The sequence below is a fragment of the Pelobates fuscus genome, chromosome 2 (assembly GCF_036172605.1).
Source record: "Pelobates fuscus isolate aPelFus1 chromosome 2, aPelFus1.pri, whole genome shotgun sequence".
Classification (NCBI taxonomy): Eukaryota; Metazoa; Chordata; class Amphibia; order Anura; family Pelobatidae; genus Pelobates; species Pelobates fuscus.
In genome coordinates, this window is record NC_086318.1 from 404,325,639 (window position 1) to 404,343,438 (window position 17,800).

General features: G+C 46.5%; 1 protein-coding gene across 1 annotated transcript in view; it reads left to right on the plus strand.

Moving 5' to 3' along the window:
- Positions 1–17,800, plus strand: part of CAMKMT (calmodulin-lysine N-methyltransferase) — a 470,195-nt gene that overhangs the window by 32,142 nt on the left and 420,253 nt on the right. Inside the window, exon 3 of the mRNA XM_063443912.1 lies at positions 17,405–17,469. Within this exon, the coding sequence (XP_063299982.1) occupies positions 17,405–17,469 (65 nt within the window). The remainder of the gene's footprint in view (positions 1–17,404; positions 17,470–17,800) is intronic.

Here is a 17,800-nt window from a genome sequence, read left to right on the forward strand (position 1 = left end):
ATGTCTCTCTCTATATATATATATATATATATATATATATATATATGTATAATATATGTCTATATATATATATATATATATATGTATAATATATGTCTATATATATATATATATATATATGTATATATGTCTATATATATATATATATATATGTATAATATATGTCTATATATATATATATATAGGTATAATATATGTCTATATATATATATATATATATATATATATATATATATATATAGGTATAATATATGTCTATATATATATATATATATATATTATATAGGTATAATATATGTCTATATATATATAGGTATAATATATGTCTATATATATATATATATATATATATATATATAATTTTTTTTTTTTATTAACTTTAACTTTAATTTTTTTTATGATTTTACAGTTGCAGGGAGACTGCCTGTCAGCACAGACAGTCCCCCTGCAGGCAGACACATGGACACCTATTGTGACCATGTGGTCGCCCTGTTGAGCGATCACATGGCCCCAGGGGTCCTAATCTGCCATGGGGAGACTGTCTGGGCTGCAGACAGTCTCCCCACACCGGGAGCACCGCTGATCGCCACCGGGGGAACAATGGCGATCGGGTAAGTACATTGCACCGTTAGGATGGTTCAGGACCGTCATCGGTCGGCAATGCTAAAATGCCGATGACGGTCCTGAACCGTCCTCTGTCGTTAAGGGGTTAAACATCCGTTCTTATATACCCGGTTGCAAATATTAAAAATTACTAACAGCTAGAATGAGTTTTTATATATATTTTTATTTGAGTCTTACTGACTAGTGATTTAAATCTAATACACCTTGGTAATAAATAAAAGGATAATTGTATAATGACACCTAAAAACACAACTGGAAATAAATCAACAATCATTTTTTATTAATATTTGGATTTTGTGTATATATGTGTAGATGTCTTTATATATTCGTAAACATATTGTTCACAAGCTAGACACCAATAAAGATTAATAAATTGTAATACAAATCAAATTACATTATATACATTTATTTTATAGACTGCAAAAGGAGAATGTGAATCACTATACACCGTATCAAATAATGACTACATAAGCATCAGTGGCAGCTAGTGAAATGTTAAGATGGTAGGGCACCAGACTTCTCCTCGCTATACAGATACCCATACAATACAGAGAGCTGAACATAATACAGAGATACCCATACTATAAAACAAGCTGGACAGGGACTAAGGCCAGGGACTAATCTAGAAAATTGGGCAGACTGGATGGGCCGAATGGTTCTTATCTGCTGTCACATTCTATGTTTCTACAACACGCAGAGCTGTATAGATGCTTATTGTGGCGGAACCTACCTCGCCACTGGGCATTGGAGGGGCCTGGCTGCCTGCCTCTTACCTGCTGACTATGGCCCCTGGAAAATTGGTACAGTTAAAGATTTATATTTGGGCATATTGTACTGTATATTGCTGCTACTGGCCCTTTTAACAGCATCTATGGACACATTGGGACTTTTGGGACTACTGTCCCTTTAAGACTGTGAAGCATGTTCTAGTGTGCTGCCTGTAATATTGTATATGTATTCATGTGTTAAGTTTAACCTGGGTGATATGTATGCAGCATTCACCTGATTGTTCGGTAGAATCACTCCATTCATTATATTGAGTGAAACTACCGAACAACCAGACCACCCAGGAATAAGTGTGCCTCCAATTACAGTTTGCAACAATGTTGCAAACGGGTAATTGGCAATCAGTGTAATGTATTCTTTGTCCTCTGGGTGGCCGCCATTCGGGAAACAAACACGTGGCGGCGGCCATCTTAAACTACCGAACAGCGGTGTTTTGCCGTCGAGTGTCTGGAACTAAAATCGGACACTTGACTAGGCAAACACCGCTGAGACCTCCATACTTCCAGGAATTCGTATAGAAACTACCGAATGACCCGCCGTTCGGTAGAAAGAACCCCACAAACAAGGGAATTCATTCAAACCCTCTCCAGGCTCTATAACACAGGCAATTCCCTTGTTTGTGACCGACCGCAGGGCCAAAATGCATGGAACTGTTTTCGGATATTTTACCCATGCAGTCGGTCAAATCTTTGGAAACCCATATCTGCCCATAAAACCCATATCTGCCGAACTGTTCATCCGAATGACTTGAATTTTGGATATGTTTCCCCCCTGAATAATAATAAGGTGTACCCCCTGTTTTTGGGGTACATCCAGGAATTGGGGGAAAAGTGTGTACTGTATAATTGGGTTAAGTGTTAATCTAAGGGGAGGAAATGTGTGGGAGGTACATCCATGTGATTGGTCAGTATCATCCTCCCCCTGGGAGTGTCCTGTATGTACCTGTTTGTGAATAAAAGCCAGGCTGGATGAGCCAGTCCAGAGTTCCTGTTTTACCCTCAAAGTGATGTGTCGTCTCATTATTGGGGGGAAGGATTTATTGCATGCTGTTCCAGTTGACTGCTAGGAGTACAAGCCTATTCGTATGGTTCCTATTCAATGGTCTACAGCATTCATATGCTTGGGAGAATATAAAGGTTTCTCGGATTCGGTGATTGTGGTGTCTGCCAGAGTGCTTGGAGTCCTCAGGAAGCACTAGGAGCATCCATTAACGGAGGTACTCAGTCGGGGTGCCAGGTGATCCGTTACACTTATAACTATACCACACAGCCAGGATTACTGTGATGGATTATACAGAGTTGCAATACAGAAATCCCCACAAAGTACATGTCTCTTGAAAATGTGCACACTCTGTCTCTTCCCAGCCATCTCTTAGATGAGCTCATCAGTGCTGCTGCTATGATAACTTTAGCTTTCTATCAAATATTGTTGTTCGGAACCATGTCAGCTACTCCATTAGCTCTAAGTACACAGTATGTACATGGTTAAACATTAAGATACTAATAGACTCCAACCATTTAAGCTACTCCTGACTCCTTATTGGCTCTCAGCACCCAGGGTGAAAGCAGCAGGATGCTGATAGACTCCTTGCAGTTCGCATTATAATTAATCTGCAGTGGTAATATGGAACCAAGAAGTATCTGACATGGTTAACAGAATCAACAATCGTTACAGATTGAAATCATAATCAGATCCGTCCCCAGAGTCACAGCCCCAGTCCTGCAATTTGAAGCTTCATACCTTTTCAACTAATCACAGTATGAGTGTGTCAGGTCTAAGCTTTAGAGAACTAAAGAAGATGGGGGAGTTTGCACAGTGCTCTGTGTCAGAAATATCCATCTCCCCTTGTCACCCCTGGGCTTCCCTGGCATTATATATAATATATTTAAGTAAATTCCCTTGCTTACTCAGCCCTCGTGCAGGACTTATAAAGTTAAGTATTATAAACTTACATTTGGCAGGGTACAGAAGCTGCTGCTGTTCTGTCTCTGTTACTTCCAAGATGTCTTCTTGCTTCTCTCTCCTGTGTGCAATGTAACCCCACCCACCCCCTGGTGCTATCAGCCAATGATGGCCGCTGAATAGATAGGCCAATAGCATGCATCTACCTATGGACTGCTGGCTCTGCTGCCCAAATGGCAACTCAGTGGTTATTCCTGAAATTCCTTCTTAAAGGACACCAGGCATGTGCAAAACCTGCTGAAACAGCACAGATTTTAAACCAGCCCAATTTTGTTTGACATGCCTAGATGCCCTCAAGTTAGCCTCTCCAAACCGCTCCAACTAAATTTTTCCCATATTTTCTTGGCTTACTACCCTCCGCTCCAGAATCTTAGTGTTTTCTAAACTATTGCAAATACCTGTTTCCAAAAAAAAAAAAGGTTCGTGCCCCGCTCCAAGTCTTCCTATGGATGAGTCTCCACTGATCAACATTATGCACACTAATACTGTCTACCTATTTTGTGTGCACAAACTATTGGCTGCATAGACACATCATAAAAAGTCCTCTATTTTTTTTCAATCTCATCCAGAAGTAACTATACTTCCTAGGTCTCCTTTAAGAAAATCACAAACTATACTGTAGAGATGTCAGCTTTTACATTTCCTAGTGTAACAGTGCTTTCCTTCTTAAAGCAAATATAATTTGAAAGTCCATGAAATACGTAATACCTTGGAAAATTGTCACTTTATTTTACAAATTAGTCTATACCACAAACTGTGACAATAACTGTGACAGACTGCCTGGTCACCTCGGACTTATACCTGGTGACTCCAGTGGCACAGGAGTCACCAAACACCAGGAAAAACCTCTCTGAGGCATGGCCTGTTAGGGGCCTTATAGTGGGGAGTGGTGGTTTGTAACCAGGTAAGGGTCCTAAGTAACTGGGCGGTCTGTCACAATTACCTATCTTAAAGCGGCAGTAAAGGTTCCATGGGTTCTTGCAGCCTGGCCCCTCTTCATGTATCTCTAAAGCTAAAGTTCCTATTACCAAATGATTAATATTCATTCTACCACTGTTTAAATGTAACTCAATGGGGGGGCGGGGTCTGACCTGCAAACGGAGCAGTCACATGGTGGAGAAGCTCCCGCCAAACAAACTGCTTCAAAGGGAAAAACTCACCGTTTACAAGCCTGTAATGACACCGGGATACGCTACCCATGTCGGGGGCCACCCGGCAAGTCACCCGATACCAAACCTGAGTGCATCCCACAACCGTGTAACCAAGGCAGCAGGCGTTAGCCTGCGGTGGATGGAGCTGGGGGGAGACGGCCGCTCTCCTCGCCCCTACGCCGCAGACACCAAACCACCAGCTACCTGTTCCCCCACCTCAGGACCGGTGGGGGTAATCCCGGTCCAAACTCTCCAGACAGCGGGGCAGAGACGAGCGCTGATAACGGGACCGCACAGGCAGCCCTCTGCCACACGGGCCCTCAAGATGGCTGACGCCTCATGTAACCACAACCGCCAAACAGACAGGCACCAAACCTTAACCAAGCTCTATGCCCTACTTGACGCCTTGTGGGCGAAATTGGCCAGCAGAGAGCAACAAGCCAAGGCACCAGCGCACATACCTGCCGAAGAACTCGCAAGTCCCCACTGCAGACACACAGGCCTGAGGGGACCCACAAAATGGCGCCGGAGAAGGAGACCCCTCCCGCTCGCGCTCAAACAGGCAAGACCACACCGCATACAGATCTCAACCAGAGGCGGCCCACAAGCCTCTCAAAGCACCGGCTTGAAGCAGGGACCCATAAAGCGACCACACACTAGCAAGCTACCCTCACAGCTCCGTACTAGCCTGACACCGCGGAAAGCCCCAGAGAGCCAAAGAGGGACTCCACCTACCTGCGCCATCAAAGCGGACCTCCACAACAACGGACTGGCGAACCAACCGCTGGAACCAGTGATGCTGTACCCAACAATCCCCCAGCAGGATTTCCAAACACCTCTGACACCCCTCCCTGCGCTGGGCATAGGTTAAAAGTGAACTCACAAGTTGGGACTAACAGAAGTCCGTACTCAAAACCTCAGCTGCAACGGACGCACAGCAACCTCCTCAACAGAGAATCACAGGCAACGCAGAACTTTACAAAGAAACCCACTGTTATGAACGTTTTTATTTAGTTAGCAATCTCATTATATGCGTTTCCCACATGTGCAATGCCTTACTACTCACACTACTAACGCTCTCAGTTACCCACTCACTTACCAAGGCAAAGTCCGCCGCCTGGATACCCTCATGTATAAACCTCTTTATACACACACACAACTCCAAAGCATGTAACATAGCAATGCCTCATCATACCTCTTGCTATTATGCCACTTAACCCCATGATAACCTCCCCTTGCTACACTAAGGGCACAGGGCAACAGGCAGACACCATACCTACGCTCACACACTCAATCAGCCCGAGAAGCTCAGCTAACCTCATAGGCTTAAACCATGAGTAGTCTTGGAATGTTTCAGATCTTTCTTAACCTGTCTATCTTACTCTTCAAAACTATAAGGTTATAGCCAGTTCTTCCTAACCTGACCTATAAAATTTGGGCTGTTAACGCTTGCCATGCTACTGTTTATCTTGTATTATTCCATCGGCTTGTACCAGCTATCGTGGCGGTATAAGCATGTTTGTAATTCAAAGCACAACAAAAATAAAGAATAATAAAAAAAAAAATGTAACTCAATGGCTGAGAATATTAGCTGACAATTTTTTTCTTTTTAAATCTATAGATGATTAAACAAACAAACAAAAAAAAACACCTACCATGATTAATGGTAAGTCAAGTTACACTTTTAATTTTCAGACCTGGCTTTGAATTGCCCATGAATAAATAAATGCCCCATGCACAATCCAGTGCATTATGATATTTACAGGAATTAAGCTGTGAAAGTTAGTTGTAGTTTTATCTTGTTAGAGTAAATAAAATCACGGTCTAATACTCTAATTGACCATTGCCAGTGCCTTATTTTATACTTTTAGGTTAGATCTCCCTGTGTAATCCCTATAACAGGAGTAAGCAACCTACGGCACTCTGAAGTGGGACAGTCCCGCTTTTTGCTCCCATCCCTCTGTACCTCTTTTTTCTATTCTAATGTACATTTTTTTTTTCTATGAGCTTACCTCTCGACATTTGAAATGGACAAGGAGGTTTGATAAAGGCTCCTTGGAGTTGAACCGTTGTGTGGATTTCCAATAAAATCTGATTAAAATATGATTAAAGAGGGACACTTTAATTTTAGGGGTGTGGCCGGGAGCAAGGCTGTTCTGATAATTTTTAGGTGATAAAACTAAATGTGATTCTTATCTACACATACTCATTTCCATAGTGATTTATTATAGGTTAAATACACATTACAGTGAGTAATATTGCTGTGTGAACGCAGACATATCAACAATATGGAGCACCTAAAAAAGAAGGGACAGGTGAATTTTCTCAAAAAGAGAGAAAATATAGACAGAGGGATTAGGGATAGTCCCTCCTAAATGGGGACACTTGGGAGGTATGATACTGTTGGTGTGTCTAAACGCCACAGCAATAATACTTTTAAGGTACACTATAGTCATCAAAACAACTTTAGCTTAATGAAGCAGTTTTGTGTATAGATCATGCCCCTGCAGTCTCACTGCTAAATTCTCTTCCATTAAGGATTTAAAGGGACTCTCCAGGGAGGCAATTTTATTCACCTGGTTCCAGCGCCGGGAGCCTCGTGAAGCAGCTCCCCTTATTTCGTCAAAATGACGAAATAGGCGGGCGCGAGCAGGGAGCAATCAGACGCTTCCATTTGGAAGCGTCATTGCTCCCTTGTGCGCATGCGCGGCTTCGCTGTACATGCGCACATACTCCAGAGGGCGGCATGCTGCCCTCTGAAGTCCTGAGCGCACTACCGCGCATGCGCGCGGTGTGCGCGGCCGCAAGCTGAGCTGAGTGACAGCTCAGCTCGCAGTCTTTGCCCGCCCCCCTCCTCCGCTGACAGGCTGGAGAGAGAAGGCGCGCACACAGTGCCTTCTCTCTCCTGAACACGTCAGACGTATTTTCAAACGTCTGACGTGTACAGGGCCTTTTTAGGGCCCTGCGTGATGGGAAGTCCCTCTGGTGGCCGTCTGAGTGACGGCCACTAGAGGTATTCCTATCAATCAATGTAAACACTGTATTTTCTCTGAAAATACAGTGTTTACATTAGATTGCCTGCAGGGAGCTATAGATCTCACCTGAACAAATACATTAAGCTGTAGTTGTTCAGGTGACTATAGTGTCCCTTTAAATCACTTTGTTTATGCAGCCCTAGTCACACCTCCCTACATGTAACGTGCATAGCTGTCCTAAATACTTCCCGTAAAGCAAGATCTAATGTTTACAGTTCCTTCATTGCACTGTCTGTGTAATTTAGCATTTATTGTAGACCCAACAGGAGACTTATGTGTGTAATTAAAGTTCAATTTACAGAGCAGGAAATAAAAAACTTAAGTTATCTGCTTGAAAATTAAACCTTTTTTTTTTCACGTTTGCTGCGAGTCACAGCGAGGGGTGGTGTGGCTATGGTTGCATAAACAGAAACAAACGTGATTTAACTCCTAAATGCCTGAAAACTGAAAAGACTTCAGAGGCATGACCTATACACAAAAACTGCTTCATTAAGCTAAAGCTGTTTAGTTGACTATAGTGTCCTTTTAAACTACAATAAATACATTTAGAAATCAGTCTGTGTATATAAGATGCATTGCTTTTGTTCTAAATTACGCCAAACAGCATCTCCTCATAGCAATGCATTGAATCAATGCATATCTATGGGGAGGGTTCACAGTCTCTATGCAGAGCGTGGAGATGCTGAACGTCATTATTGCACACTGTGCAGCACTGACCTAGGAAGCACCTCTAACGGAGGTAAAAATGAAGGCTACTAGTGGTGTTACTAGACAGCTGCCTTTTCTCTAGAGGGACATACTATAGACAGCAGAACAACTAAATTCAGCTGTAGTTCTGGTGACTATAGTGTCCCTTTAGTGTGTTCTCTTGTTTAGGGTTATACACTCCAGGTGTTGTGGACTACGTCTCCCATAATGCTGGCAAAGCTGCAGGAAAGATGTGGTCCACAACATCTGGAAGGTCGAAGATTGCCTACCTCTGGCCTATAAAAAAAATCTAATTTAATTTATAGGTTAATTTCAAAATAGTAATATGCTCCACAATACAATTTTTGCATGTCCTCCCTCTAGTGGTTAAAATGCATAGTAGAACTGAGGCATGTAATGCATATTTTTACATTTTTGTTTGTTAAAAAGAAAATAAAAAAAATATATATAATTTAAACTGAATTTACTTAAAGGAACAATCCAATAACCTAAGCAGTACTGTGTTGTAGTGATTATGGTGCCAGGAGTTCCCTTGTGCCTCCCAATCTGTGTAGTCAAACCAATTTAGAATGGCTTCACAGCCACATAGCTACATAGCTGAAGAGAGACATGCATTCATCAAGTTCAGCCTTTCTCACATCTGTTTTTTCTGTTGATCCAAAAGAAGGCAAAAAAACAATAACAATAAAAAACAGTTTGCTTCTAATTTTGCAACAAACTAGGAAAAAAAATACTTCTTGACCCAGAATAGTAGTCAGATCTTTTCTTGTTTCAAGAAGCCATTGCCCACTAATTAAAAATGATATCCCTGAATAATATGTTTTTGCATGTATTCATTCAATAGCTGTTTGAACATCTGTAAAGACTAAAACCACCTCTTCAGACAGAGAATTCCATATCCTTATTTGTTGTTCATGTATAAAACCCTTTCCTTTCCCTTAGACTAAATCTCCTTTCTTCCAGTCTAAACGTGTGACCCAGTGTATAGTCCTGTTTATTAGTAGGTATCCAGACTATGGTTTGTATTGGCCCCCCGAATATATTTGTATAATGTTATTATATCCCTTCTGAGGTGCCGTTTTTCCACAGTAAAGAGATTTAAATTTGTTAACCTTTCTTCATAAATAAACATTCTTATCTGGTGTCCGCCATGCACAGGTTTCTGTCTCTGCTACAGACTACAGGAAAGCTAGAAGTTCTCTGTCTGAGCGAAGCCCAGCAGTGCATATCTTAAAGCGGCACTGTCATGCCGAACTTACCTTTCCTCAATCTCTTCCTCTTCTCCCCCTCTCTCAGGATCTGTTATTCTTTTCTTCCTGTCTTCTTTAGTTTTCTTTAAAATCATAAGACAAAGTAGGGACTCTGTCTTATGGAGGATTCCTCCGCTTGACCAGCTCTGACCAGCGGAGGAGCAAAGTGTGCTTCATTTCCGCTGGTCAGAGCAATTTTCCCATGATCCCTAGCTTTCCTCCCAGTTCCCACAATGCTTCCTGTCAGTATTGCCGAACGTCCTGTCACTTAGACAGAACGCCGGCAAAACTGCCGAATTGCATCCTAACAGAATGAGCACTGTTTCTCCATTGGTGTTAGGATGCAATTCGGTACTTTGTTCGGATCGGAATTTCATTCTGATGAATGAAACCCCGATCCTATTCATTGCTGTGGCTGCATCTTGCAGCCGCTTAGTAGATAACTCCCTAATTCCCACGGTATCAGGGAGCTATCTACTAAAAGGCTGAAAGACCTAAACTGGTCTTTCAGCCAACTTTACTAATACTAAGTAAAAATGAATAGTAAATAATATGCCCCTACTCGCTATACCGCGAGTAGGGGCATGTCTAATAAGCAGTGAGCAGCCTGTGGCTGCTCACTGTAAAAAAAAAATAAAAAAAAAAATATTGCCCCCCACCCCTAAACGACGGGTGGGGGCTGTAAAGTAAAATAAGGGAGGGAGACCTATTTTCCCCCCCCCCCCGGCCCCCACCCCTGAGCGGTGGGTGGGGGCCATAAAGATAATGAGGGGGGGGGACGGACCTACTGTCCTCCCCCCCCCCGGCCCCCACCCCTGGGCGGCGGGTGGGGGCCATAATGGTAATAAGAGGGGGGACCTACTGTTCCTCCCCCCCTGGCCCCCACCCCTGGGCGGCGGGTGGGGGCCATAATAGTAGTAGGGGGGGGGGACCTACTGTCCTCCCCCCGGCCCCCACCCCTGGCCGGCGGGTGGGGGCCATAATGGTAATAAGAGGGGGGGGGACCTACTGTCCTCCCCCCCCCGGCCCCCACCCCTGGGGGTCGGGTGGAGGCCATAACAGTAGTAGGGGGGGGGGGACCTACTGTCCTACCCCCCCCGGCCCCCACCCCTGGGCGGCGGGTGGGGGCCATAATAGTAGTAGGTGGGGGGGGACCTACTGTCCTACCCCCCCCGGCCCCCACCCCTGGGCGGCGGGTGGGGGCCATAATAGTAATAAGGGGGGGGGACCTACTGTCCTCCAGACCCCGGCCCCCACCCCTGGGCGGCGGGTGGGGGCCCTAATGGTAAAAGGGGGGGGGGAACCTACTGTCCTCCCCCCCGGCCCCCACCCCTGGGCGGCGGGTGGGGGCCATAATAGTAGTAGGGGGGGGTGACCTACTGTCCTCCCCCCCGGCCCCCACCCCTGGGTCGGCGGGTGGGGGCCATAATAGTAATAAGGGGGGGGGACCTACTGTCCTCCAGCCCCCGGCCCCCACCCCTGGGCGGCGGGTGGGGGCCCTAATGGTAAAAGGGGGGGGGGAACCTACTGTCCTCCCCCCCGGCCCCCACCCCTGGGTGGCGGGTGGGGGCCATAATAGTAGTAGGGGGGGGGGACCTACTGTCCTCCCCCCCGGCCCCCACCCCTGGGTCGGCGGGTGGGGGCCATAATAGTAATAAGGGGGGGGGACCTACTGTCCTCCAGCCCCCGGCCCCCACCCCTGGGCGGCGGGTGGGGGCCCTAATGGTAAAAGGGGGGGGGGGAACCTACTGTCCTCCCCCCCGGCCCCCACCCCTGGGCGGCGGGTGGGGGCCATAATAGTAGTAGGGGGGGGGGACCTACTGTCCTCCCCCCCGGCCCCCACCCCTGGGCGGCGGGTGGGGGCCATAATAGTAATAAGGGGGGGGGACCTACTGTCCTCCAGCCCCCGGCCCCCACCCCTGGGCGGCGGGTGGGGGCCCTGATGGTAATAGGGGGGGGGGGACCTACTGTCCTCCCCCCCGGCCCCCACCCCTGGGCGGCGGGTGGGGGCCATAACGATAATGGGGGGGGACCTACTGTCCTCCCCCCGCCCCCACCCCTGGGCGGCGGGTGGGGGCACTAAGTAAATTCCCCCCCCCCCCCATCAAGGTGACTAGGGGTGCCCAAGCCCCTAGTCACCCACCCCCCACCCAAATAAAAAATGCCCCTACCTACCCCCCTCACCCTAAAAAATAGTGAGGGGGGAATAAAATTGCTAACCTGTAAAGTAAAATTAAACTTACCATTCGACGTCTTCTTTTTTCTAAAATCTTCATTTTCAGCCCCAAAAAAGGCCAAATAAAAAACCATCATAGCCGTCGAACTAAAAATAAAATAAAAAAACCCGAGCGCAAAAAAAAAACCAGACGAAAAAGAAAAAACCCGAGCGCACAAAAAAATAATCCATCTTCACCCATGGAGGGCTCCGCGCAGACTGAGCTCCGCAGGGCGGGGCAAGGCTTATAAAGCCTTGCCCCGCCCTGCAATTAGCCTAAGAACACTCTGATTGGTGGGTTTAAGCCAATCAGAGTGCTCTTTGTAATTTTACAAGCGTGGGAAAGTTCTTTGGAATTTTCCCACACTTGTAAAATGACACAGAGCACTGTGATTGGATGGCTTGAAATCCATCCAATCACAGTGCTCTGTGTCATTTTACAAGTGTGGGAAAGTTCTTTGGAATTTTCCCACGCTTGTAAAATGACACAGAGCACTGTGATTGGATGGCTTGAAATCCATCCAATCACAGTGCTCTGTGTCATTTTACAAGCGTGGGAAAGTTCTTTGGAATTTTCCCACGCTTGTAAAATGACACAGAGCACTGTGATTGGATGGATTTCAAGCCATCCAATCACAGTGCTCTGTGTCATTTTACAAGCGTGGGAAAGTTCTTTGGAATTTTCCCACGCTTGTAAAATGACACAGAGCACTGTGATTGGATGGATTTCAAGCCATCCAATCACAGTGCTCTGTGTAATTTTACAAGCGTGGGAAAGTTCTTTGGAATTTTCCCACGCTTGTAAAATGACACAGAGCACTGTGATTGGATGGCTTGAAATCCATCCAATCACAGTGCTCTGTGTCATTTTACAAGCGTGGGAAAATTCCAAAGAACTTTCCCACGCTTGTAAAATGACAAAGAGCACTCTGATTGGCTTAAACCCACCAATCAGAGTGTTCTTAGGCTAATTGCAGGGCGGGGCAAGGCTTTATAAGCCTTGCCCCGCCCTGCGGAGCTCAGTCTGCGCGGAGCCCTCCATGGGTGAAGATGGATTATTTTTTTGTGCGCTCGGGTTTTTTCTTTTTCGTCGGGTTTTTTTTTTGCGCTCGGGTTTTTTTATTTTATTTTTAGTTCGACGGCTATGATGGTTTTTTATTTGGCCTTTTTTGGGGCTGAAAATGAAGATTAGAAAAAAGAAGACGTCGAATGGTAAGTTTAATTTTACTTTACAGGTTAGCAATTTTATTCCCCCCTCACTATTTTTTAGGGTGAGGGGGGTAGGTAGGGGCATTTTTTATTTGGGTGGGGGTGGGTGACTAGGGGCTTGGGCACCCCTAGTCACCTTGATGGGGGGGGGGGGGAATTTACTTAGTGCCCCCACCCGCCGCCCAGGGGTGGGGGCGGGGGGAGGACAGTAGGTCCCCCCCCATTATCGTTATGGCCCCCACCCGCCGCCCAGGGGTGGGGGCCGGGGGGGAGGACAGTAGGTCCCCCCCCCCTTTTACCATTAGGGCCCCCACCCGCCGCCCAGGGGTGGGGGCCGGGGGCTGGAGGACAGTAGGTCCCCCCCCCTTATTACTATTATGGCCCCCACCCGCCGCCCAGGGGTGGGGGCCGGGGGGGAGGATAGTAGGTCCCCCCCCCTACTACTAATTTGGCCCCCACCCACCGCCCAGTGGTGGGGGCTGGGGGGGGGGGGAGGACAGTAGGTCCCCCCCCCCCTTCTTATTACTATTATAACCCCCACCCGCCGCCCAGGGGTGGGGGCCGGGGGGGGAGGACAGTAGGTCCCCCCCCCCCCCCTTATTACTATTATGGCCCCCACCCGCCGCCCAGGGGTGGGGGCCTGAGGGGAGGACAGTAGGTCCCCCCTCATTCCCATTATGGCCCCCACCCGCCGCCCAGGGGTGGGGGCCTGAGGGGAGGACAGTAGGTCCCCCCTCATTCCCATTATGGCCCCCACCCGCCGTCCAGGGGTGGGGGCCGGCGGGGGAGGACAGTAGGTCCCCCGTCCCCCCCTTATTACCCTTTTTTTTTTTTTTTTTTTTTTTTTTTTTACAGTGAGCAGCCACAGGCTGCTCACTGTTTAGTGGACATGCCCCTACTCGCGGTATAGCGAGTAGGGGCATTGGGGAGATTTTAATCTCCCTTGTGCTATTTTGGGGGTCATATTGACCCCCATAGAGTGAGGAGGGGACCTGGGGGGCTTAGGAAGTGGCGAGGAGCACTGCTCCCTGCCGCTTCTGTCTTTACATATTGCAAGGAGGGAGCTGCACGCCGGTAGCTCCCTCCTTGTAATAAACCGAACAAACAAACGAACACTGATACACAGTGTTAGTTTGTTCGTCTGATTTTTTTCTATTCATTCATTCGTCTGTCTGATGAATGAATGAATAGGTGAAATTCCCGTTCGCATGTCCAGATGTTTCACTGGGCATGTGCGGGAATCTCAGGGCTATCTAGTGTGGGCAGATGACGTGTCCCACAGGGACTTCACCTACCCACACAAAGATGGCGGCGCCCTGAATATAGATCGGGGCAGAAAATAAAGAATAAAAAATAGGTAATGTGGGGGGCATAGGGGCATTTGGGGGTGACTAGGGGGTCGATTGGATGTAGTTGAGGCGGGAGGGGGGTTAAAAAAAAAAACGGAATTCGGCATGACAGTGCCGCTTTAACTTGTTTTCAGAGAGTGATCAGCTGACACTCTCAGCCAATTAGCTAACCCTTCATTTCAGGGCATAGCTCAGGAGAGCTAAAATAAGCTCCTGCTCATTTTCTGGCTCTTCATACTAAGTATTGAAGATGTTGCCAGGTGAGCCCCAGTTAAGAACTCCAATAGTTCTAAAATTATTTTACTCCTTACATTAGGGAGGAGTGTATGTGTGGGGGATTTCCAGAAATGTATATATGATTTGTCTGTCCCCTCCCCCAATGCTTGCTAAACAGGGGACCTGTCGGGTACCGCGGCCCTTTAAGAGTCGCCCGGGCCTCTTTGATATCAGCCAGTAGGGAGCAAGTGACAGCCTGTCACTTCCTCCCTGCTTCACAGAGAGCTGCCGGGGAGGGTTGGAGGGAGGAGGCTGGATCCAGTCAGCAAGGAGGCAGAGGAAAGGCTGGAATGAACTGCTTCTGTATGCTCACTCCCATCATCCTCAGCCAGGACCAGAATCCCAAGCAAGCCACCATACTGGACCCAAAGAAAAGCTAACTGGAGGGTGGCTGCAAATATATAAGGTATGACATGCTTGTGTGTGTCAGATTGTGTGTGCATCTGTGTGTATGTCAGCATGTATACCGTATTTATTCGAGTATAACGCGCACACGTGTATAACGCGCACCCCTAATTTTCGATTAAAAATCGGTATAAAATTTTATACCGATTTTTAATCTAAAATTAGGGTGCTTGTTATACTCGAATAAATAATACCGACCGCCGGGCTCATTACAAGCCCGGCGGTCCTGGGGGGGGTGGGCAGCAAGCATTTACTCACCTCCGTGCAGCTCCTCCAGCTTCCCAGTGTAAATCTCGCGAGACCCGCGGCCAGCTCTGACGACGTCAGAGCGTCAGAGCTGGCCGCGGGTCTCGCGAGATTTACACTGGGAAGCTGGAGGAGCTGCACGGAGGTGAGTAAACGCTTGCTGCCCACCCCCCCAGGACCGCCGGGCTTGTAATGAGTCCGGCGGTCCTGGAAGGTATATTTATTCGAGTATAACGCGCACCCTTAATTTTAAATTAAAAATCGGTTTTAAAAAAATGCGCGTTATACTCGAATAAATACGGTATATGTCAGTGTGTGGGTGTCTTGTGTATTTGTATGAGTCAGTGTGTATCTGCCAGTGTGTGTATCTGTGTGTCAATGGATATCTGCCGGTGCGTATGTATATGTGCCAGTGTATTTCTGTATGGACAAGCTCCTTAGTAGCATTTGGTGTAAGAAAGATGAGGATGCGTGCTATGTTTTTAAAGTGGAATCTACAGGACTTGGTAAAAGACAGGATGTGAGGCTCAAATGTGAGGCCAGAATCAAGACGCATGCTTGCAAGGATGGACTGACGTGGGTACCACTGACTTAAAGGGAGAGCGAAAGAGTGGGATCAGTATTAGGAGGAGGAGAGACAAGGAGTTCAGTTTTAGAGAGATTGAGTTTCAAAAAGCAGGAGGACATCCAATCAAAAATAGAAGAAAGGCAAGCAGTGACACATTGCAGGACGGCAGGGGAGAGATATATCTGGGTGGTATTGAAATCCAAATGAGTTAATAAGTTTGCCAAGAGAGGCAGTATAAAGATAAAATAGAAGGGGACCAAGTACAAAGCCTTGGGGGACTCTAACAGAGACAGGATGGTGGGGGGAGGTCTCATTAGAAAATGAGACACTGAGCGTTGGGAGAGAGAGGAGGAAAACCAAGAGAGGACCGTGTCACAGAGACCGAGTAATTGATGAATTTGGAGAAGGAGAACATGGTCAACAGTGTCAAAGGCAGCAATGGATGATGAGGGGGGTTTATGGTGGCTGGATGTGGGGTGAGAGATGGAGTGACGGCTGGGTGTGGGGTGAGGGGGGTTAATGAGGTCTGGATATGGGGTAAGGGGGATAATGAGAACTGAAAGGAAGATGAGGGGGGTTAATGATGGCTGGAAGTGGGGTGAGAGATGGAGTGAGGGCTGGATGGGGCTGAGGGGTTAATGGGGGCGGATGTGGGGTGAGGGGGGATCATGACGGCTGGATGGGTAGTGAGGGGGGTTAATGAGGGCTGGGAGGGGGGCAAAGGAGGTTAATGAAGGCTCAATTTAGGGTGTGAGGGAATGAGGCAAATGGAGAAATTAGGCAAATGTTGGAGGAGCGGGAAAATGAGCAATGGAGTAGCTGAGAGGGAGAGAAAGAGACTTGTGTAGGGGCTGGGGGAGGGAAGGAGACACATGGGGTGGCGGGGGAAGGAAATTAGACACATGGAGGAGCTGGGGGAGGTAATGAAACACATGTGTGGGGAGGGGAGGGGACAATTGTTGCACAGGGGCCCAGTGGTTTCTAGTTACAGATATTATTTCATATGTTAAAGAGTACCTGTCATTACTGTAATGACGTGCACTTTTTTGAAACTGCATATAATGTCTATAAAATGTGCTAGCAGATTTGATAGCAAATGTATAGACTGGGAGAAAAAAAACCTTTACCTTGTTAGTCAAATCTCGACATAGTCTGCATGGACTGACAAGGGAAAGCAGAAAAGACCTCCCACAGGGGGTCATACTGCTCTCCAAGCATGTCAACCATGGCGTATACAACAAGGTTGCTATGGTAAACTCCTTACCTGACGTATTTCGCAATGGCTAGGGAGTATAGGAATGGAGTGATTGACTTGACTTATTTCATACTGGCAACAAAGCCAAAGTGTCGCATCACACAGGTTTGCCCAGCTCGGGGAAGTAATGTTAAGTAACATGCACAAAATGGCTATGCTGGAACGGAGGTGAGCTGAGTATATCTTGAAAATAAACACTGAATTAATTATGTATCTCTGTGATTATATGATGTACTCAATGTATTTGCAGCCAATTTAAGGTAACTACAACTTTTGAAGACAGGTTTAGTTTAATTTGTTGTTTATCAGCTTTTTAATTAAAGTCTTTAATATATATATATTTTTTTTCTTTTTCTTTTTCTTAGGCACAATGCAGGAGGCTTAAATGTTTCTGAGATTTTGACAAGTTTTGACAACACTGGGAATGTGTGTAAGTGATCTCCCCTATCTATATATGGGAATAATATGGATGTGTAATAATGCAGAGCTACAATGCGAAATATGTTAATCGTTTCTGATATTTTTCACATTGGTTTTCATTATTTTAAAATGCTGTAGCCCTTTGCAAAACAGATTATTCACTTTGTTTCACACACAAATTCTGTGATCTACATACTTTTTGACAGCATTGTGACTGTGAGTATAAAGCATCTGGTGCATTCAAATGGATTAGACCACTGGAAAGCATATGGAATTAAGAGCCCAACGCTTGCTTGCTAAATACTCTCAAACAATTTGTATGCCTGGGGCAAAACTTTTAT